Source organism: Pongo pygmaeus, chromosome 3 (genome assembly GCF_028885625.2).
Source record: "Pongo pygmaeus isolate AG05252 chromosome 3, NHGRI_mPonPyg2-v2.0_pri, whole genome shotgun sequence".
Taxonomy (NCBI): Eukaryota; Metazoa; Chordata; class Mammalia; order Primates; family Hominidae; genus Pongo; species Pongo pygmaeus.
In genome coordinates this window covers 163,822,126-163,845,890 of record NC_072376.2, presented here as the reverse complement: position 1 = coordinate 163,845,890, position 23,765 = coordinate 163,822,126, and the positions used below count along the sequence as shown (strand labels likewise).

Here is a 23,765-nt window from a genome sequence, read left to right as displayed (position 1 = left end):
TGTAAAATTAAATTACCCTGACATATTAATACTTTATAGAATTGTTTTGTGCTGTGTTCTAACAGGGCTTACTTACAGTTTTCCTCCCTCCCTCCCTCCCTCCCTTCCCTCCCTCCCCCTTCCCACTTCCTCCCCTCTCTGCCCCCTCCCTCCCCTCCCCCTCCCTTCCTTCCCCCCTCCCCCACTTCTCTCCTCCCTCCCTCCCCTCTCCCCCCATTCTCTCCTCCCTCCCTCCCCTGTCCCTCTCCCTCCCCCCTCCCCCCTTTATTGAAATTGCTGGCAGTGAAAGCACTGATGTGGAGGAGGAGATTGGCTGCTGGTCATGCTTTCTCTCTCTCTCTTTTTTTTTTTTTTTTTTGTGGAACTTCTCTCTGAGAGGGCAGTAACAACTGATCTTATTCCTTTCCCTTCCGGGGATCTTTAAAAATTGTAGGTAGTAGAGCATGGCTGTAGCCCCTATTCAGCTTTAAAAGTGTTCGAGACTGACTGGAGAATTACAATTTTATTGTTGGGATAATGAACAAACTTCTTAAATTAGTGTTCAAGGAGCTCAAGTTTGCCTCCAAGTTAACTTTCTCATCTTTCTCTTCATGTGCCCTCTGCTCCATTCAGACTACGCAAGTCTGGAGCCCTAACACATTTTGAGGATTTACACCTTACTCTGTTTGCTCTACTGTCTTTTCTCACCTTTTGTCCCCTAACACTTCAAAGTTGAATATACTTGCTTATCTAAGTTATATCTATTCTTTAAGGCCTTAGTATATTTTTAATAAGTATTTGTTATTGGTTGTTTTTGGAAGTTGCTCATTTTTCTCTATATCATGCACATTTGTCATCGTTTCTAAGTAATTCACCTATCAATGTGTCTGAGATAAAGTATATGAAATAAATATTTGAGTAACTCCTAATCCTACATTAAAAATCTAGTTCTGATGTAATGTTGGAAGCAGTTTTAGTGGAGCTTCAATTTCTTTGAAATGGAGAACTTTTTATTAAGGTGAATGGAAAGGTTACATCTATCTAACGTAATTTAAAAAAAATAGAATTTTTTTTTAATCATTGCCTGTTTAAAAAATTCTAGTTCAACCTTGCTGGCCTTTATCATGGAATTGTTGAAGAACTCAATTGCTATGCAGGAACAGATGCTTGCCTGTAAGGGCTTCTTGGTAATAGGATATAGCCTTGAAAAGGTAAAGTATGAAATACTTTATGTTTTTGATTCTTAATTTATAGGCCATACATTTGTTCTGTAAGTGGCTAAGGAATTCTGTCTGCAAGAATGTCTCCTTGGTTACAGAAAATTACCTAAACTAAAATAACATTTTGTTATTTTACCTTGCGTCCATTCCTCTATCAAACAAATGTGATAGTGAGCTTCATGGCATCTTTAACTTTGAGCATAATTTGTGGGCCAATTTTTTTCCTGGTAGGGATAGCTTGTAATTCACTTACTTTGACTTGAATTTGTAGTAACATTTGAACTACTTTTTTTTGCAGTCTTCCAAATTTCATGTTAGCAGAGCAGTACTTGAACTTTGCCTTGCATTTTCAAAATATCTGAGTAATCTGCAGAATGGGATGCCCCTGCTCAAGCAATTGTGTGATCATGTTCTTCTTAATCCTGCCATATGGATTCATACCCCAGCCAAGGTAATATATATCTATATATTGATATTGTTTTACTATCTTTGCTGTTTTTGTGCGTGAGAAGAGTGATAATTAAGATGATTTTCTTTTTTTATGTACTATTATGTAAGACTTCAGTGGATTGCATTTTTTGACTAAGCATCCTTTTTTACTCTTCAGGAAAAATTGCAAATTGTGTGTGTGTGTGTGTGTGTGTGTGTGTGTGTATGAATATATACAAAGAATATATACATACATACAAAGAACATATTCTTTGTAAACAATATCATTATTTTAAAAGATACAGGTATAGTCTTTATTGTCTGAAATTAAATGAAATAAAGTTTTATTTGGGAGAGACTTCATTTACTAAATATAAATCAAAGTCAGACAGTTTTAATGTAATTATTAATGTTTCCTAGTAACTGTAGCTTTGTTCCATTGTAAATATCCATATATATTTTTTCTTTTTTTTCTATTTCTTAAGAGCTCACCCTGCTCCTGCTCTCTCTTTTTTACTTCACACTTTTGCCTTCCAACATGATGAACTACTGAGTTTCATTCTTACAGGTACCACTGAAATGTCACTTTTTCCTTGAAGGCATGATATACTAGTCTCATGTAATCATTTTAATTTCACATTAATTCAAATTATGAAAACATTTGTACAAACTTTTTTTTCAGTTTTGTAACAACAAACCAATTAGTTCTATGTGAATGTAAATGAATTTGTGATAAGGTGTATCAACAAAATCTTTAATAAATCCTAGTGTTGTAATAATACATTGTCCTAAAAATTCAGTAGTGGCAGTATTAAGCATAACTTGAAACAGATCATTTTATTAAATTGCATAATTGTATCCGTCTTATCTACAATTTTTGTTAGAAGTTGTGTTATTTCAAGCCCAGTTTTCCTCTCTCCCCTTCTGCCTTTTGGCCCACTTGCAGTGTGTATCATTGTTTAAGTTGGAATAGCACCTACTTATTCTAGTTGTCAGAAAAAAGTCTGCAGACTTTTTTTCTAGAGTCTTAATATCTTATTTTCAGCTGGTCTTTTCAAATGTTAAAGAGAAAAACAGCTGCTGACTCTGATTGCCATTTGGAAATAATCAAAAGAGGCAGTTGGAAGTTGTAGCTTTTTATCTCCAGGTCAAATTTGACCTCATTTTCTTCCATGACCCTCAGTCTTACTTCTTTTTGAGGACTGTTTCAAGTTACTTTTTAAATCTTTTACTAGACACTTTTTGGTCTTACTAATCAGCATATTTGTAAGGCTTTGTGTCTCTTTTGATGTGGTCAGAAAGCCTCTTATTAGATACTTAAGTTGGAGGGGAATTAAAAAAAATTCATCTTATGATTTTCTTAGTTTCCTAGTATTATTATACCCTATTTCTTATCTTCTACTTTTTAATAACTTTCCTCAATTTCCCTTTTTAGAATTTGCAATTGAGTTGATAATATTAGCATTTTCTCCTGCTTTAGCCATCTGCTTTATGTATCCACAAGGGGTTTTATCTGCTTTTATTTTATTGTAAAGACAGTCATAAAAAAGGGCAGATCCAAATTTTGTTTGACTTGAAGGTCAAATGTTTATCATGTGGGAAATTTTTTAAGAAGAAGAATACAATATAATGCATACAAAATTAGGTTTAGGGTCTTGGAAGAAACATTTATAGATCAGTGGTCATAAAGTTTAAGCTTTATCAGCTTCATGGTCAGTCCACCTCTGGTTAAAAGTTGAAGGTCTGGATGTGTGGGTGTGAAAAGCTTTGCTTTTGGAAAAGGGAGCTACCAGCGATTTATAATTTCCATTTATCTTAGATCTGCTCAGAGACCATCTTTTTAATGACCTAGCAGGAGAGATGAATTTTCTTGTCTACCATGGTCCTTCATTTACCCAACAAATATTTGTTGAGTGACTACTTTATGGTGGGCACTGTGGATATGGTGATGAACAAGATAGACTTGATACTTGCCCTCATAGAATTTAGATTTAGTGGGAAAGACAGATGTTAACACACAATTTGTGTGGCTATTGGAGTACATAATAAGTGAATGAGGGAAGGTTTATTCATAATTAGCATATGAGTAATCTTGAGGTCTTTCATTCATCTCTATACGTTGCTACTAAATTCTGTTTACTTATTTTTTTGACACAGGGTCTCACTGTGTCACCAAGGCGGGATCTCAGCTCACTGTAACTTCTGTCTCCCCAGCTCAGGTGATCTCCCATCTCAGCCTCCTGAGTAGTTGGGACTGTAGCTGTGTACCACCACACACAGCTAATTTTTGTATTTTTTTGTAGAGATGATATTTTGCCATGTTGCCCAGGCTGGTCTTGAACTCCTGGCCTCAAGTGGTCCACCTGCCTGAGCCCCCCAGATTCCTGGGATCACAGGTGTGAGCCATCAGGCCTAGCCTCTGTTCATTTTTCTTTTAACACAGTATCATTCTCCAGTTTTCTGACTTTCTCCAGTTTTCCATTTCTTTGTCTAACTTATCACTATTCTGCCAGAATTCCAACATGTTCTTTTCATGGCCATGGCTCAGTGCAACCTCGAACTCCTGGTCTCAATCAGTCCTCCTGCCTCAGCCTCCTGAGTAGCTGATACTGCAGGTGTGTGCCACCATTCCCAGCTAACTCTTTAAATTTTTTTGTAGAGACTAGGGTCTTGCTTTGTTGTTTAGGCTGGTCTCGAACTTCCGGCCTCAAGCAATCCTCCTCTCTCAGCCCCAGAAAGTGTTGGGATTACAGTCTTAAGCTACCATGCCCAACCCCAATATTTTCCTAACATGTGACTCTTATCATTTCTTAGCCCCAGAAGTTTTAATGGTTTCCCATTGTTCTCAGAACGAAGTAGTCCTTTATCTAAGGATTTCATGTCAATTCTTATTTCTAGATTTTCTAGCTTAAAAATGGAAATATCCTCAGTGGATAGGGAGGTACCAAAAGGTTTCCGTACAGTGGTGGTTCTCAGTCTTGACTGCTGATAGAATCAGTTGGGGTAGGTTTTTAAAAACAAACAAAAATAGAATCCCACCACTTCCACTGCAGATTCTGATTTCATCAATCTGGTGTTATCCGTGGAGGGTGTCCAGGTTCTTGGTGTCTTGAACAAAGAATTGGACAAAATGCACAAAGCAAGGGAAGAATGAAGGAACAAAAACAGAAATTTATTGAAAATGAAAGTACACTCCACAGTGTGGGAGCAGGCCTGAGCGTAGGGGCTCAAGACCCCCGTTACAGAATTTTCTGGGGTTTAAATAACCTCTAGAGGTTTCCATTGGTTGCTTGGTGTATGCCCTATGTAAATGAAGAGGATGCAGTAAAGTTACAAAGTCATTTACTCGGTGTATGCACTATGTAAATGGAGAGGATATTTCCTGTCATAGCTGTAGCGTTTCCATTTGATTTAGTTCTAGGAAGTCCTTAGGTTCGCTGCCTCCAGACCCTATTCTCCTGCCTCACTGGGATGGGACTCAGGCATGAGTATTAAAAAAAAAGAAAAGTTTTCCAGTTATTTTAATGTGCAGTCAAGATTGAGAACTGTTGTTCTAACTCTAGGGAAACCTTTATTTCAACCATCATTTTTCTTGCTTGAAATTTCCTCTTGTATTCTGTCTGTCTATTCTACTACTCATCTTCAAAGCCTATCTTAATGCCTACTTTATTAGTGAAGCTTTTCTTTACTATTTCAGTTTATCCTATAAAAATTTATCTGTCCTCTTAATTAATAATATTTCATAGCTCTATGTCACTCAATTACATATTGCTTCATGACTTTTTTCATGTTTTGGTAGGCATATTTATTATCTTTGATTTGTTTTGCTTAAATATAAGTGTATTTTTTATCTTTTTAGCTGTATTTCAGCTACTTAGGGACAGCATACGTGCCACTGTATTTCCATGATACAGTGTTATGCATATAGTTAGATGTAAATATTTGCTAAGGGACTGAAATAACATGATTAAGAATTTCAGCCATGTCATATTGTCTCCATGACAAGTGGATTGGGCCTATCAATTTGAACAGCAGTAGCTACATCAAAATAACATTTTGCGGCAAGTCAGTAGATCACAATGTATATGTATTTGTATAGATACATATATGGTTTTGTGAATTACAATGATCTTCCAAGCCCTGCTTTTAAGTGGTTCAGAACCTGCCACTTTTTACCATGTTAGACTTATTCATTGACACTCTAATTCATTTAGCCTTGATTGTTTATTTGTAGGGCACCTGGAAGATAGGTACCTACTTTTTGCTCTCTAAAGAAATCCCTAGGTGACACTGAGGTACCTTGCAGGTTTGAAAAGGAAAATGCCCTCATTGTCCAGGAAGGTAACATAAAGGTTCAGTTATAAATGATCAGTAGTTTGGTCTGTGGTCAAGGGAAGAATATATATCCTATACTTACAGTTGTTCAGCTTATGAAATATACCCTCTAGCAATAAAATGAATTGATTTCAGCATGAGAGTAGAGCAAAAGCAGTCATTATTTTTGCTGCTCTAAGTAATGGAGTATAGTTGATGAGTTTCAGATCCATAATTTCACTGAAAAAAATTTTTTTTTTTTTTGGGGCAAGGTCTCACTCTGTCGCCCAGGCTGGAGTGCAGTGGTGCCATCTTGGCTTACTGCAATCTCTACCTCCTGGGTTCAAGCGATTCTCTTGCCTCAGTCTCCTGAGTACCTGAGACTACAGGTGTGCACCACCACGCCCAGCTAATTTTTGTATTTTTTGGTAGAGACGAAGTTTCATGATGTTGGCCAGGCTGGTTTTAAACTCCTGACCTCAAGTGATCTGCCCGCCTCAGCCTCCTAACATGCTGAAATTACAGGTGTGAACCACCGGGGTGGGCCAATTTTTTGTTAAGATGAAATGTGCAGTGGTGGGGTAGCACTTGTATTATTTCTTTCTCTTACATATGAAGAGGAGATATTTTGAAGTTAATATAAACTTATATAACTTCTTATGTATTTTTTTAGACAATTTACTTATCATTGAGATTAGTAGAATCCTTTCCTAATTGGGGGACATGATATACATGTTGAGAGACTATAATGTTATGATTAAAATGCTAGATTGGAATGTTTCTTGTAATGAGCTACTGTAACAGAATTCTGTTTTTCTAATATTCTTCAAGGTAAGCTCTATATGTTTTTCTGTGGTTTTCTTTCTCTTGGTTTTGTTCTATTTATTTTTTCCTTTTGAGTTACTAGTACTTTTGAGTCATTTTAGCTCCTGATTTTCTGCAAATGTTGTATTTGAAAGAAATTCTAGCTTTTTGAAACAACTATGCATAGATAGCATAAGTAATAAGTCTATTATAAAGAAGTTACACATGCTTAGCAATAATTGCTGGTTACTAAATAGAAATCACAGAGTTATTTTCATGGAATAATGCAGCAAAAAGTTTCCATATTTGATAATGCTGCTATAAAAGAAGAAATTACCTGGTTTGGTTTTATAAGGAGTGTGTGTGCATGTGCTTGTGTGTCAATAAGTATGTGTTATCTAATATGGATATTATTATCAGGCTCAGCATCTTACTTTTTGGAAGAAGCATGGTGAAAATAAAACAGCCTGAAAGTGTTACTGGAAACAGATAAAATGCTGGTGGGGTTCTCTAAGTTCTTCATTTTTATTCTGTAGGTTCAACTGATGCTCTATACTTATCTGTCCACGGAATTCATTGGTACAGTCAACATATATAACACCATTCGGAGAGTTGGAACAGTGCTTCTCATCATGCACACGCTGAAGTACTACTACTGGGCAGTGAATCCTCAGGATCGAAGTGGTATCACCCCAAAAGGATTAGGTATATAATTTCCGTCTGTATATTACTTTACACAAATGCAAATCAGGATTTAATTTTTCTTTTTGTTTTAACCAGTACTATCATATATTTGGGCAGTTTTTCTATATTCCATTATGGCAAAATTTTATTTTAATCTCATTGATAATGTTAATAGTTTGTCCTAAATTGTGGTTTCTAGAGTTTAATAACTTGCTACTTGTGTGGAAGAATACTACTTGTGCTGGTGTGAGTTGTTTGGGGAGCTAATATGACTAGGATGGTTGTTGTAAGACACTGAAAATGCCAAGAAATTCTTTTTTTTTTTATTTTTTTTATTTCCATGTTTTTTTTTTTTTTTTTTTTAAATTTATGAAGTATTTATTGATCATTCTTGGGTGTTTCTCGGAGAGGGGGATATGGGAGGGTCATAGGATAATAGTGGAGAGAAGGTCAGGAGATAAACACATGAACAAAGGTCTCTGGTTTTCCTAGGCAGAGGTCCCTGCAGCCTTCTGCAGTGTTTGTGTCCCTGGGTACTTGAGATTAGGGAGTGGTGATGACTCTTAAAGAGTATGCTGCCTTCAAGCATCTGTTTAACAAAGCACATCTTGCACCGCCCTTAATCCATTCAACCCTGAGTTGACACAGCATATGTTTCAGAGAGCACGGGGCTGGGGGAAAGGCCATAGATCAACAGCATCCCAAGGCAGAAGAATTTCTCCTAGTCAGAACAAAATGGAGTCTCCTATGCCCACCTCTTTCTACACAGACACAGCAACAATCTGATCTCTCCTTCCTTTCCCCACACTTCCCCCACCTTCCTTTCAACAAAACCGCCATCGTCCTCATGGCCCGCTCCCGATGGTCGCTGTCTCTTCGGAGCTGTTGGGTACACCTCCCAGACAGGGCAGCCGGGCAGAGGCGCTCCTCACGTCCCAGACAGGGCGGCTGGGCAGAGACGCTCCTCACCTCCCAGACGGGGCGGCCGAGCAGAGGCGCTCCTCACATCCCAGACGGGGCGGCCGGGCAGAGGTCCTCCTCACTTCCCAGACGGGGCGGCCGGGCAGAGGTGCTCCTCACCTCCCAGACAGGGCGGCCGGGCAGAGGCGCTCCTCGCTTCCCAGACGGGGCCGCCCGGGCAGAGGCGCTCCTCACTTCCCAGACAGGGCGGCCGAGCAGAGGTGCTCCTCACTTCCCAGACTGGGCGGCCGGGCAGAGGCGCTCCTCACCTCCTAGACAGGGTGGCCAGGCAGAGGCGCTCCTCACTTCCCAGACGGTGTGGCGGCTGGGCAGAGGCACTCCTCCCTTCCCAGATGGGGCAGCCAGGCAGAGGCGCTCCTCACTTCCCAGAGGGGGCGGCCGGGCAGAGGTGCTCCTCACTTCCTCCCAGACGGGGTGGCGGCCGGGCAGAGGCACTCCTCACCTCCCAGATGGGGCGGCCGGGCAGAGGTGCTCCTCATCTCCCAGACAGGGCAGCCGGGCAGAGGTGCTCCTCACTTCCTCCCAGACGGGGTGATGGCCGGGCAGAGGCACTCCTCACCTCCCAGACGGGGCGGCCGGGCAGAGGCGCTCCTCACCTCCCAGACGGAGTGGCCAGGCAGAGGAGCTCCTCACTTCCCATATGGGGTGGCGGCCGGGCAGAGGCGCTCCTCACTTCCCAGATGGGGCAGCCGGGCAGAGGCGCTCCTCACTTCCTCCCAGACGGGGTGGCGGCCAGGCAGAGGCGCTCCTCACCTCCCAGACGGGGCGGCCGGGCAGAGGTGCTCCTCATCTCCCAGACGGGGCGGCCGGGCAGAGGTGCTCCTCATCTCCCAGACGGGGCGGCCGGGCAGAGGTGCTCCTCATCTCCCAGACGGGGCAGCCGGGCAGAGGTGCTCCTCACTTCCTCCCAGACGGGGTGACGGCCGGGCAGAGGCACTCCTCACCTCCCAGACGGAGTGGTCAGGCAGAGGCGCTCCTCACTTCCCATATGGGGTGGCGGCCGGGCAGAGGCGCTCCTCACTTCCCAGATGGGGCAGCCGGGCAGAGGCGCTCCTCACTTCCTCCCAGACGGGGTGGCGGCCAGGCAGAGGCACTCCTCACCTCCCAGACGGGGCGGCCGGGCAGAGGTGCTCCTCATCTCCCAGACGGGGCAGCCGGGCATAGGTGCTCCTCACTTCCTCCCAGATGGGGTGGCAGCCGGGCAGAGGCATTCCTCACCTCCCAGACGGGGCGGCCGGGCAGAGGCGCTCCTCACTTCCCATACGGGGTGGCGGCCGGGCAGAGGCGCTCCTCACTTCCTCCCAGACGGGGTGGCGGCCAGGCAGAGGCGCTCCTCACTTCCCAGACGGGGTGGCCGGGCAGAGGCGCTCCTCACTTCCCAGACGGGGTGGCCAGGCAGAGGCACTCCTCACCTCCCAGACGGGGCGGCCGGGCAGAGGCGCTCCTCACTTCCCATACGGGGTGGCAGCCGGGCAGAGGCGCTCCTCACTTCCCAGATGGGGCAGCCGGGCAGAGGCGCTCCTCACTTCCTCCCAGACGGGGTGGCGGCCGGGCAGAGGTGCTCCTCACTTCCTCCCAGACGGGGTGGCGGCCGGGCAGAGGCGCTCCTCACCTCCCTGACGGGGTGGCCGGGCAGAGGCGCTCCTCCTTTCCCAGACGGAGTGGCCAGGCAGAGGCGCTCCTCACCTCCCAGAGTGGGCGGCCAGGCAGAGGCGCTCCTCACTTCCCAGAGTGGGCGGCCGGGCAGAGGCGCTCCTCACTTCCCAGAGTGGGCGGCCGGGCAGAGGCGCTCCTCACTTCCCATAGGGGGTGGCAGCCGGGTAGAGGCGCTCCTCACTTCCCAGATGGGGCAGCTGGGCAGAGGTGCTCCCCACTTCCTCCCAGACGGGGTGGCGGCCAGGCAGAGGCGCTCCTCACCTCCCAGACGGGGCGGCCGGGCAGAGGCACTCCTCACCTCCCAGACGGGGCGGCTGGGCAGAGGCGCTCCTCACCTCCCAGAAGGGGCGGCTGGGCAGAGGCGCTCCTCACTTCCCATATGGGGTGGCAGCCGGGCAGAGGCGCTCCTCACTTCCCAGACGGGGTGGCGGCCAGGCAGAGGTGCTCCTCACTTCCCAGATGGGGCAACCGGGCAGAGGCGCTCCTCACTTCCTCCCAGACGGGGTGGCGGCCAGGCAGAGGCGCTCCTCACCTCCCAGACGGGGCGGCCGGGCAGAGGTGCTCCTCATCTCCCAGACGGGGCAGCCGAGCAGAAGCGCTCCTCACTTCCTCCCAGACGGGGTGGCAGCCGGGCAGAGGCGCTCCTCACATCCCAGACGATGGGCGGCCGGGCAGAGGCGCTCCTCACTTCCCAGATAGGGCGGCCGGGCAGAGGGGCTCCTCACATCCCAGACGATGGGTGGCCAGGCAGAGATGCTCCTCACTTCCTAGACGGGGTGGCGGCGGGGCAGAGGCTGTAATCTTAGCACTTTAAGAGGCCAAGGCAGGAGGCTGGTAGGTGGAGGTTGCAGCGAGCCGAGATCACACCACTGCACTCCAGCCTGAGCACCATTGAGCATTGAGTTAGCGAGACTCCGTCTGCAATCCCAGCACCTCGGGAGGCCGAGGCGGGCAGATCACTCGAGGCCAGGAGCTGGAGACCAGCCCAGTCAACACTGCGAAACCCCCTGTCCACCAAAAATACAAAAACCAGTCAGGCGTGGCGGCGCGCGCCTGCAATCCCAGGCACTCGGCAGGCCGAGGCAGGAGAGTCACAGGAGCCCGAGGCAGGGAGGTTGCAGCGAGCCGAGATAATGGCAGTACAGTCCAGCTTCGATAACAGCGGGAGACCGAAAAAAGAAGGAGAGGGAGACGGGAGAGGGAGAGGGAGACGGGAGAGGGAGAGGGAGAGGGAGAGGGAGAGGGAGAGGGAGACGGGAGAGGGAGACGGGAGAGGGAGACGGGAGAGGGAGACGGGAGAGGGAGACGGGAGAGGGAGACGGGAGAGGGAGAGGGAGAGGGAGAGGGAGAGGGAGAGGGAGAGGGAGATTCTTAATTCATTTTTAGCAATTGATGCTGAGATGGATTGTCACAATGAGATTCCTTGAAAATGGTGTTTTGGGAATATGGTGGTTTCTGACAGAAGTAGGAGTTATCTGCTTCTCTTAAAGATATAATGAAATTACAAAATGTTAGTAATTATTTTCTTACATAATGAGGACTAGCTTGCTGAAAGGGTAATATTCATTCATCATGTCCAGCAGTTCATATAAGGGATCAAAATAAAACTTTTGACATATAGTGGCTCTTTTGGTTGTAACTATAGCAGTCTCCTTGGAACTGGCTTACATCAAAAAGGGAGGTAATCAGCTCATATAAGCTGGCAGTTCCAGATACAACTTGATACTGGTATTCTGAGTATGACCATAGGACTGAATTTGTCTCACTGCATTTGCCAGTTCTTCTGTGTTGGCTGTTTTCACATATTCGCTCGCTTTGTAGTAGCAAGCAGCCGGTCCCCTTTCACATACATAACAACTTAAATCCAGTGTAAGAGCATCTACCTATATAACGTATTTCCAGTGAAAGTCTCTTTTAGTCTCTCTGTTGCTCATTGGCTTTGATTGTATCATGTGCCCATTTCTGTGGTTGTAGTTGCTCTGATTGCTTAGGAATGGAGGCATCCTCTACCTTGAAAGACATTGTCTGAAAGTGAAGATGACTTCAGTCACTTGGTAAAAATTAAGGGCTGTTGCTTGAAATTAAGAAATAGATGCTGGGGAGTCAATAACATACATTCTGATTGCAGTAAGAGGCTTTGGTTGTTTAGTGATTTACAAAGACTTTCACATTTGCATACTACTTTTTATATCACTTTCAAAATAAGCTTGGTTTAGCCTCAGAGAATCTGGTACCTGTAATTTAGCAAGCTATGAACTTTTTAAGCTGGCAAGGTTGTGGCAGATCCAGAACCAGGTCAGAATTTTCTCATGACTTTCATGGTGCTGTAGGTGTATCATGTACTGTCCTACGTGCTGGTTTTGCATTCTCACCTGCCTTTTATAACTGATTAGTGACCTTGGGAAAGTCTCATTCTTCAAATGAGAGAGCTGGACAAATTTTGTGATCCTATTCTAACTCTAGTCTTATTTATTTATTTTTTTTGTCTAGGAATCACATGGAACAAATTTTAAACAATTTTCTTCCTATTTTCATTGATCTGTTCAAAGTCATGGTGGTCCTATGCTTTGGTGGTCTAAGAACTATCTGTAAATAGTGACTAGTGGGGAAAAAATTATAAAATATATGAGAAAACAGGTCCCTAACTTAGGATCTTAGAACAATGAGTGTTTGGTTTCAAAAGCTTTCTACTTGGAAATTATATGTTTGAGACATGAAAATTGATTTAATGTGAGCCATGTGTGACCAAGGACTTTTCTAAGCAGAGAAGGAGATGTCAGAGGCAGTTAACATAATATTTCCCTTCTTCATGAATGATATCGTGTGGTGAGGCATTCTTTTTGAGATTTTTGTATTAGCTTATATAATGATAGCAGTAGAAAAATTTTGTCATACTGAATTCACATATGATAATAATGTTGAAAGTTTAGATTTTCCTTTGTTTTTTTCTTTGTAAACTTCTGTTACCTTACTAATACTCTCAGAGTCTTAAAATAAGTGTATTATTATTGAATACAAATTTTATTTGTTACCTCATTTTTATGTTTTGGACATTCTTTGACCTATTCAAAGTACAAACTTCTTCATAGTAGTTTCAACATAACCTGTTTGTATGTTTGAAATATTGTGTATACAGTGCATGTAAGATTAAACACTTGTCTTTCTAGAGGCATAAAAGGTCATTCTGTAGGAGACCTACCTTTATGTTTCTTACAAACAAATGGAAAAGCTGTTGGGAATGAGAATTTTATACTTTGACAGCTTTGAGGTCCTTTAAATACTAAATGTGTATGTGTATATTTTTTTAAAAGATGGACCGCGACCTAATCAAAAAGAAATACTTTCTCTACGAGCATTCTTGTTGATGTTCATTAAACAATTAGTGATGAAGGTGAGTTCACATTGCTTATTGCATAGCATACTGTGTATTGAAGATTATAATTTCACATGAAATACTATCTTGGTTTTTTTATTCTTTGCTTGGTTACTGTGGTTACACATTGGAAAATACTTTGAAAGATGTTTCCATGTTTGTTTTGGTTCTTTTTTTGGAGCCTATATGGATGTAAATTGTTGTAGAATTAGGGATTGGTAGTTGTATTTTATGTTATATAAATTTCTTTAGTAGCTCAAGTGTGTTCACTCATTCAGCAAATATTTACTATGTTTCTGTTAGTATTTGGCACTATAGTCCTGAAGGAGGTTTAATTTTTAGCAGGCTCCTTGTAACTGACATTCAGATTTTGAGAAATAGTATTTCTGTATAAATGTACCAGGTAGGTGTATGAGCCTTTAGAAGTGGTCACATTTTGTCCGTTTTCATTCTATTACAGGTAAAGTAAAATTTAATATTCTAAAAAAGGCATTTTGGTTTTATAGGATAGCAATATATAAATGTAATTGTTACCAATATTTTTTCAGTATTTTCCTATATGATTTTCTAATGCTTTATTAGTTGTCACATAAGATTATGGCAAGTAAACCTAACTTTTAGTATACCTTTCAGATTCAGATACCTTATTTCCATGTATTAAAAAAAGTATCCTTTGAATTGTCTTTGTTTTGTTGCTCGTTCCTGATGCATACTGTTTTTTGTTTTCCAATTTCTTTTCTTCTTGTGGTGTTTTTTTTTTTTTAGATTGCAGCTTTTTTAGTGATTAATGTACTGATAGAGTAGGTTGAAAATTTTCATAATGAGCTCATATTTAAAAGTGCAGTGTGTTTTTCTTTTCCCGAGTGAGATTACTATTTAATTTTTAGGTACTTGACATTTTAACTTGATAATTTCAGAAACTGTTCATTGTATTCTCCACATTTAATTTCAGTCGAAAAGATGTCTTCTGTATTTAGAGGAGTAGTAGGTGTGGATATTACTTTTTAAGTTATCATTACTTATTATTTTTGCTGACTTCAGGATTCTGTAGCTTTAGTAAGTAGGCTGTCGTATTATATAAGGTGTTGAAAACAGGAAGCTGATGTTAATTGACCTCTACATGTTCTGGAGTACTGATGTCTTTAGTGCTTCCCCAAATTTTTGTTTTAAATTTAGATTCTCTATTACATTATATTTTTATATTTATAGTAGCTGACCAACTTGACAAATCTATGTGTATAATTTCTCTTTAAACATTGTTTTACATGTAAATGTAAGATACCTGTATTATGTTTTTGAAGGATTCTGGAGTAAAGGAAGATGAATTACAGGCCATTCTTAATTACCTACTGACTATGCATGAGGTAATATATGAATTTTATATTTTGAAATTTTAATTTTTGAAGCTACATTAGACTTTTTTAAAAGTAAAAATTAAAAAAAACTTCAGTAATTATGTAACTGTAATGGGGAGTAAATGTGTCTACTTAGGAACTAAGCCCTAGCAATCTTTATTTAAATATCCTTTATTACCACAAGATGAATCTTGAGAATCATCACGAAAGGCTTTAAAAAGTACTAACATTAGATTTCATTGAATTAATAATAAAGTATACCAAAGCATACTTTCAGTGTATTTCCAGAAACCAGTGTAACAAATGAAAAAATAGATTACGAAAATGACTAAAAATGATTAGGTTTTAAAAATTCATAACACAATCTTCCTACTGACTTTACATGTTCAAATATTATACAACTCATTTATAATGGTATTTAAAATTATGTGTTTGAAAAGGAGGTTGGAAATTAAATAGGTGCTGGAGAGGATGTGGAGAAATAGGAACACTTTTACACTGTTGGTGAGACTATAAACTAGTTCAACCATTGTGAAAGTTGGTGTGGCGATTCCTCAGGGATCTAGAACTAGAAATACCATTTGACCCAGCCATCCCATTACTGGGTATATATCCAAAGGATTATAAATCATGCTACCATAAAGACACATGCACACGTATGTTTATTGCGGCACTATTCACAATAGCAAAGACTTGGAACCAACCCAAATGTCCAACAATGGTAGACTGGATTAAGAAGATGTGGCACATATACACCATGGAATACTATGCAGCCATAAAAAATGATGAGTTCATGTCCTTTGTAGGGACATGGATGAATCTGGAAACCATCATTCTCAGCAAACTATCGCAAGGACAAAAAACCAAACACTGCATGTTCTCACTCATAGGTGGGAATTGAACAATGAGAACACATGGACACAGGAAGGGGAACATCACACACTGGGGCCTGTTGTTGGGTGGGGGAATGGGGGAGGGATAGCATTAGGAGATATACCTAATTTTTTAATTTTATTTTTATTTATTTTATTTTATTATTATTTAAGTTTTAGGGTACATGTGCACAATGTGCAGGTTAGTTACATATGTATACATGTGCCGTGCTGGTGTGCTGCACCCATTAACGCGTCATTTAGCATTAGGTATATCTCCTAATGCTATCCCTCCCCTCTTCCCCCACCCCACAACAATCCCCAGAGTGTGATGTTCCCCTTCCTGTGTCCATGTGTTCTCATTGTTCATTTCCCACCTGAGTAAGAACATGCGGTGTTTGGTTTTTTGTCCTTGCGATAGTTTACTGAGAATGATGATTTCCAATTTCATCCATGTCCCTACAAAGGACATGAACTCATCATTTTTTATGGCTGCATAGTATTCCATGGTGTATATGTGCCACATTTTCTTAAGCCAGTCTATCATTGTTGGACATTTGGGTTGGTTCCAAGTCTTTGCTATTGTGCATAGTGCCGCAATAAACATACATGTGCATGTGTCTTTATAGTGGCATGATTTATAGTCCTTTGGGAGATATACCTAATGTTAAATGACGAGTTGATGGGTGCAGCACACCAACATGGCACATGTATACATATGTAACTAATCTGCACGTTGTGCACATGTACCCTGAAACTTAAAGTGTAATTAACAACAACAAAAAAAAGAAAATTAAATAGGTTGAAATATCTGTTTTTATTTTTTAGCACCAGGAAAATGCAATATATGTCAGTTGCAATCTAACTAAATCATCTATTTTTAGTTAGATTTTTTACCTATAATTAGTAAAACTTAGGAATTGATGGAGTATAATATATCGCAGCATTTTAAATGATAATTTATACTCCTATATTATAATTAATACCTTGTGAATTAATAAATGTATTTTAGAATGGAGTAGTGCCTTCTTTAATTTTTAAATGAGGGATAATGATTGGATCTCTTTGTTAATTCAGGTATAAAAGAATGGCTTAAATTTTGTGATTGAGTAATATTTGACTTAAAATCATTAATGATTATGATATTTTTTCCTCTTGAATAGGCAATTGTATTAATTTTCAGATTTTTCTGACCAAATATAATATTTGAGGTTTTCAGGTGAATTTCATAGTGATCTATATATGTGATTTTGTTTTTATTAACCCTTAGGGACTGAATAAAGTACTTTATATGAGATAAACTGGAAGTCACAGTGATTCCTTATTGTTAGGAAAGTTTCAGGTCCTCTAAATAACACTTTCAAAGATTCAGTGTCCTAGCTCTAGATCATCTGTTTAACTTAATGAAAATTCGGTATACAAGTAGCTTCCACAGCAAAAATTCCAAAGCAGTGAAGGAAAACTAGAGTCAGGGCAACCAAGTTAACTAAACTCTGTTAGCTGTTTGCCTTTTCCTTTTTGGGTCAGTGTTGTCCAAGTTGGCTCTAATGATACGCATACATATTGGTATATGCAACAAAGGTAGTAAAGGATTTTCATGAAGTGTTTTTTGGGGTCTAGAACTCATTTCTTGTGCTGGTATTCTGTAAATGTTATCTAATACTACCACATATTAGTGGTGTGTTGACGGAGTAAACATTTATTGGTTATCTTTATCTTTATAGGGACAATAGATAATACTGTATATGAAAATGATCCGGTTATCATTTCCCACAAAGTGTTCTTTTAGAACTAGTTTCTGGAGAGGCACAGTGAATAAAATATTCCAGGTCAGATAAGTTTAAGAAATGATACGTAATATCTTACCCCTACCACTACCACCAGATTTGCAACATTTAGTAGCATTTTAGAAGCTCTAATATATTTTTCTGTAATAAAGAATAACCCTTCCCCACAATTTGTTGATATATAAGCCTTCCTTAAAAAACAGTCATGTTGGATATACTGTTTCTAAAGGTTATGTTTTACAAAATCTTGATTCAATATAACATAAAAGGTATTTTATTTCTTTGATGAAGAAATTGTTTCGAGGCCGGGTGCGGTGGCTCGCTCACGCCTGTAATCCCAGCACTTTGGAAGGCCAAGGCAGGTGGATCACGAGGTCAGGAGATCGAGACCATCCTGGCTAATACGGTGAAACCCCGTCTCTACTAAAAATACAAAAAATTAGCCGGGCGTGGTGGCGGGCGCCTGTAGTCCCAGCTACTCGGGAGGCTGAGGCAGGAGAATGGCATGAACCTGGGATGCAGAGCTTGCAGTGCGCCGAGATTGTGCCACTGCACTCCAGCCTGGGTGACACAGCAAGACTCTGTCTCAAAAAAAACAAAAACAAAAAACAAAAAAACAAAGAAATTGTTTTGAGGTCAGGTGCGGTGGCTCAACTTGTAATCCCAGCACTTTGGGAGGCTGAGGTAGGCAGATCACTTAAGGTCAAGAGTTCGAGACCAGCCTGGCCAACATGGTGAAACCTTGTCTCTACCAAAAATACAAAAATTAGCCAGATGTGGTGGTGCACACCTGTAGTCCCAGCTACTAGGGAGGCTATGCACAAGAATTGCTTCAACCTGGGAGGCAGAGGTTGCAGTGAGCTGAGATCACACCACTGTGCTTCAGCCTGAGTGAGAGAGCGAGACTCTGTCCCCCTGCACAAAAAAAGAAATTGTTTTGCTATTTTATGTGTATTTGGAGTTACAGAGGTGAATGTGTACATTTAAAGAACATAATTTGTTAAAAATAAGTATATATCACACATATGTCTACTTATATTTCTAATGTTGAAATTTCTATTTCAGAAGTATTCAGTATTCAACTAAGTTGTTTTTTCCTCATTTTTAAAAAAAAATTTCTAAAATGATTATAGGATGACAATCTAATGGATGTCCTACAGCTGCTTGTTGCATTAATGTCAGAACACCCTAACTCTATGATTCCTGCTTTTGACCAAAGGAATGGGTTACGGTAAGAGTTAATATATCAAGAGTTTTTAATCTATTTCATATAAAGGATTAGTTTGGAAATATTTGAAAGCGTCTTAAATATGAAAAGGATTATTTAAACTTACATATGAAATGAGTTTGTAGCATGAAATGAGTTAAGATTTAAGACCCATTTATAATCATGCATTTTTTTCAATGAATCTTTAATTATAGAGGCTGTGTTACTATTTGTTACTATTTAATTTGTGAAGACAGATAAATGATTCCAGTATCTTGTATGGTGAGTGCTATTATAGAGCTACTATATTGTTGACTTCTTTAGCAGAATTATCTTTAGGTCCTAGAATAGTATTAAATAGTGTTCAATTGAAATCCAAGACAAGCTCTCTATCCTTCCTTTAAAATGTCACTTCCTCTACCTCCCACTTCTGACTCAACATTGTATTAGTGTGCTTAGGCTGCCATAATCAAATACCATAGATTGGATGGCTTACACAACAAAAATTTGTTTCTCACAGTTCTGGAGGTGGGAAGTCCAAGATCAAGATGCCAGTCGGGTTGGTGTTTGGTGAAGACTCTCCTCTTGGATTGCCTACATCCTCTTCCTTGCTGTGTTCTCATGTAGCAGAGAGAGAAAGAGAGCATGAGTGAGCTCTCTGGTGTCTCTTCTTACAATGACGTTACTCCTATCGGATTAGGGACCCACTCATGACCGCGTTTAACCTTAATTACTTCCTTAGAGGCTCCCTCTCCAAATACTAATGATAGGGCTTCAACATAAGAATTTTGGGTGTATGCAAACATTTGGTCCATAACAGTCATCAACAACAAAAGCAGAATACCTCTATTTTACATATAAGGAGGTTTAAAATCTTTTGTTTAATGAGAAAGTGGGCAACAAAAGTTTAGCAACTAGTTTTGCTTAATCATCAGCTACAGAAACTAATTTAATTATCTAGTTATAATAAATTCACACAGGGATTTTTGTTTGTTTTTGAGACAGGTCCCACTCTGTCACCCAGACTGGAGTGCAGTGGTATGATCACGGGTCACTGCAGCCTTGACTTCCTGGGCTCAAGGGATCCTCCTTCCTCAGTCTCCTGAGTAGCTGGGACTACAGGCATGTGCCACCATGCCCAGCTTATTTTTTAAATTTTTTGTAGAGACAAAGTCTCACCATGTTGCCTAGGCTAGTCTTGAACTCCTAGGCTCAAATGCACATTGATCTTCTATTACAGATTCTTTATTTGGTATTTTTTAATGCTCATTCTCTATAAGATAAAAAGTGTCTTTATTCATTATACCTAAGGGGTTTATTTTCAGAGTTCTCCAGGGAAACAGAACCAATAGTGTGTGTGTGCATGCGCGTGCACACACGCATGAGAGAGATTTATTTTAAACAATTGTTTTACACAATTGTGGAGGCTGGCAAATCCAAAATCCGTAGGATAGGCAGGCTGACTGGCGACCCAGGGAAGGTTTGATGTTGCAGTTCAAGTCCAAAGGCAGTCTGCTGACTGAATTTTCTCTTTCTCCAAGGCAGTTAGGCTTTTTTCTGTTACGCTTTCAACTGGATAAGGTCCACATACCAAAAATCTGCTTATTTAAATGTTAATCTCATCCAAAAAATACCTTCAAAGAAACATCTAGAAAAATATTTGACCACATATCTTGATACCATGGCCTAGCCCAGTTGACACATAAAGTTAAGCATTGTTAAGAGGTAAATTTACAGTTTGTTATTTATTTGTAGTTTTGCTGTCAAACAAAGTACTCTTTATTTTCCCTCACCACTGTCTAATAATTATTACTTTGAACAAGCTTGCTATGAACATTCATGTACAAGTATTTGTATGGACATATGTTTTCATTTATCTTGAGTATATACCATACTTAGGAATGTAATGGATAGGTCATATGATAGCCATATTAACACAAAACAAACGAGGCTTATAAATACTTGTTTGTTTCTTTGTACACATTTCCTATCTAATAACTGAATTTCAGAAAAAGATTTAAGGGTTTATGTAAAGGCTTGGCAGATTTTTTTCTTTTTGGTGCCAGAGTATCTAATTTTATAACCTTATTTTCTGTGGATATAACCTGTATTTGTGTGGATGTGCTTTAGTGTATTTTGTGATTTACTGTACAGGATTTTACTACTTTTTTTTAAAAAAAATTGAAAGATAGTATCATAGACATTTAAAAACTAGTAAGAAGAATTATTCTATTGAAAATCTGGGCAAGGAAAGTCTATACTTCATACTTTTAGTCTTAGTGTGTGAATTTTTGGTTCACAGCCTTATCTCAGTTTCACTACGTGTGAATAACTTCATTGTCCTTGTGACTAACTCATCTTAACATTCACATTTTGTAATTTTTTAATTCCTTAACTTTTCTACCCTTACTGCCGTTCTTTGTAATTGATCCATTCCTATTTTTTTTTATTTATTTTTTAATATTTATTTATTTATTTATTTATTATTATCATACTTTAGGTATATCTCCCAATGCTATCCCTCCCCCCTCCCCCCACCCCACAACAGTCCCCAGAGTGTGATGTTCCCCTTCCTGTGTCCATGTGTTCTCATTGTTCACTTCCCACCTATGAGTGAGAATATGCGGTGTTTGGTTTTTTGTTCTTGCGATAGTTTACTGAGAATGATGATTTCCAATTTCATCCATGTCCCTACAAAGGACACGAACTCATCGTTTTTTATGGCTGCATAGTATTCCATGGTGTATATGTGCCACATTTTCTTAATCCAGTCTATCATTGTTGGACATTTGGGTTGGTTCCAAGTCTTTGCTATTGTGAATAATGCTGCAATAAACATACATGTGCATGTGTCTTTATAGCAGCATGATTTACAGTCCTTTGGGTATATACCCAGTAATGGGATGGCTGGGTCAAATGGTATTTCTAGTTCTAGATCCCTGAGGAATCGCCACACTGACTTCCACAATGGTTGAACTAGTTTACAGTCCCACCAACAGTGTAAAAGTGTTCCTATTTCTCCACATCGTCTCCAGCACCTGTTGTTTCCTGATTTTTTAATGATTGCCATTCTAACTGGTGTGAGATGGTATCTCATTGTGGTTTTGATTTGCATTTCTCTGATGGCCAGTGATGGTGAGCATTTTTTCATGTGTTTTTTGGCTGCATAAATGTCTTCTTTTGAGAAGTGTCTGTTCATGTCCTTCGCCCACTTTTTGATGGGGTTGTTTTTTTCTTGTAAATTTGTTTGAGTTCATTGTAGATTCTGGATATTAGCCCTTTGTCAGGTGAGTAGGTTGCGAAAATTTTCTCCCATTTTGTAGGTTGCCTGTTCACTCTGATGGTAGTTTCTTTTGCTGTGCAGAAGCTCTTGAGTTTAATTAGATCCCATTTGTCAATTTTGGCTTTTGTTGCCATTGCTTTTGGTGTTTTAGACATGAAGTCCTTGCCCATGCCTATGTCCTGAATGGTAATGCCTAGGTTTTCTTCTAGGGTGTTTTTTAAAAACCTAGACCTTTTTATCACTGGCATGTTTCCACATCATAAATTTTAAATTCCAATCTTATTCTTTAATCAAAACCATCTATCTCCTGTTTTTCTAATATCGCCCTTTCCAATGCTCTTCAGCCTCATAGTTACCTTCTGTCCTGTGATCTTGCTTTTTTTTATCCTAGTGTGTCATACTACATCTGCCATTGTTTACTTCCTTCTTAGCCTGACTATTTGCTCGAAGTGGTTTCTAACAAAAACTCCCTTCTGCCTTTGTCCTGTTAGATTTGCTTTTGAGAATTCTGATCCTAGATTAGTCTAGGTAGGCACACTCTAAGCTAAACCTTGGCTGGTGGGGAAATGTCATGCAATGTTGCATGTTGAAACTATTATAAATTCATGGTCTACACTTCTATCATTGTTAAACATTTCTTTTATTTATTCCTTCAGATACAATTCTAAATTTTTACAACTCTTCCTGTCAGCAGTGACAGCCTCATCTACTTCATTAGAGCTATTAGGAGGGAATTATTTCAACTTCTGTCTTTTTTCCCCAAAGGTGTATTTTAGAGCAGGTTCTTGTTTGCTTACTTCTAGTACAGTAGTAGTAGATAAGGTCTTCTTCCTGTTTATGACTGCCCTTCCATTATTGCTCTTGATGATATTCATTTTTATTTTTTCTATTTTATTTTTATTGCTTTCTTTGGCTGACTCTTCTATAATGGTTTGTCTTTATAAATAAAATTTTGTTGTGGCACTGTCACTCTCATTCTTTTAAATATTGTCTGTGGTTACTTTCCTGCTATAACCACAGCCACTCTCATTCTTTTAAATATTGCCTATGATTACCTTCCTGCTATAACAACAGAGTCAAAGAGTTATAACAGATGATATGGCCCATAAATTCTAAAACAGAGGTCCCCAGTCTTTTTGGCCCAGGGACTGGTTTTGTGGAAGACAGTTTTTCCACAAACTGGGGTGGAGGGTAGTTTCAGGATGATTCAAGTGCATTATATTTACCATTTGATTCTCATAGGGAACATGTAACCTAGATACCTTGTATGCACAGTTTACAATAGGGTTCTACTCCTATGAGAATCTAATGCCACAGCTGATATGACAGGAGGCAGAGCTCAGGCAGTAATGCTTGCTGGCCTGGTGCTCACCGCCTGCTCTGTGGCCTGGTTCCCAGCTAATTTTTGTTGGCCAGGATGGTCTTGATCACCTGACCTCATGATCTGCCCACCTTGGCCTCCCAAAGTGAGGGGATTACAGGCAGGAGCCACTGCACCTGGCCTGAAAGTGTTTTTTGATGAGATTAACATTTAACCCATTTATGCCAGAGGTTGCAAATTTTTTTTTTGTGGAAAATCAGACCTTGGCAATGACCTTGAGCAGTAGGATATAAATAACTCCCACAAGCTTAGTGTTCCAATAATGGAACACTAGGCATAAATAGGTTGAATTGGTGGACCTTGAGTAAAACAGATTGTCCACTGTTACATGTCTGGACCTCATCTAATCAGTTGAAGGCCTTAATAAAACAAAGTCTGACCTGTCCCAAGGATGAAGGACTGCCTGACTGGCTTCTGGGCTGGCTGACTGCCTTTGTACT

At 40.4% G+C, this 23,765-nt stretch overlaps 1 protein-coding gene across 3 annotated transcripts in view; it reads left to right on the top strand.

Moving 5' to 3' along the window:
* LRBA (LPS responsive beige-like anchor protein) overlaps nt 1–23,765 on the top strand; it is a 764,782-nt gene that overhangs the window by 111,623 nt on the left and 629,394 nt on the right. For all 3 annotated transcript variants that reach the window (XM_054484859.2, XM_054484861.2, XM_054484860.2), the window contains exons 12-17: nt 1,082–1,190; nt 1,498–1,650; nt 7,283–7,451; nt 13,379–13,458; nt 14,742–14,804; nt 18,588–18,685. In XM_054484859.2, coding sequence (XP_054340834.1) covers nt 1,082–1,190; nt 1,498–1,650; nt 7,283–7,451; nt 13,379–13,458; nt 14,742–14,804; nt 18,588–18,685 — 672 coding nt within the window. The remainder of the gene's footprint in view (nt 1–1,081; nt 1,191–1,497; nt 1,651–7,282; nt 7,452–13,378; nt 13,459–14,741; nt 14,805–18,587; nt 18,686–23,765) is intronic.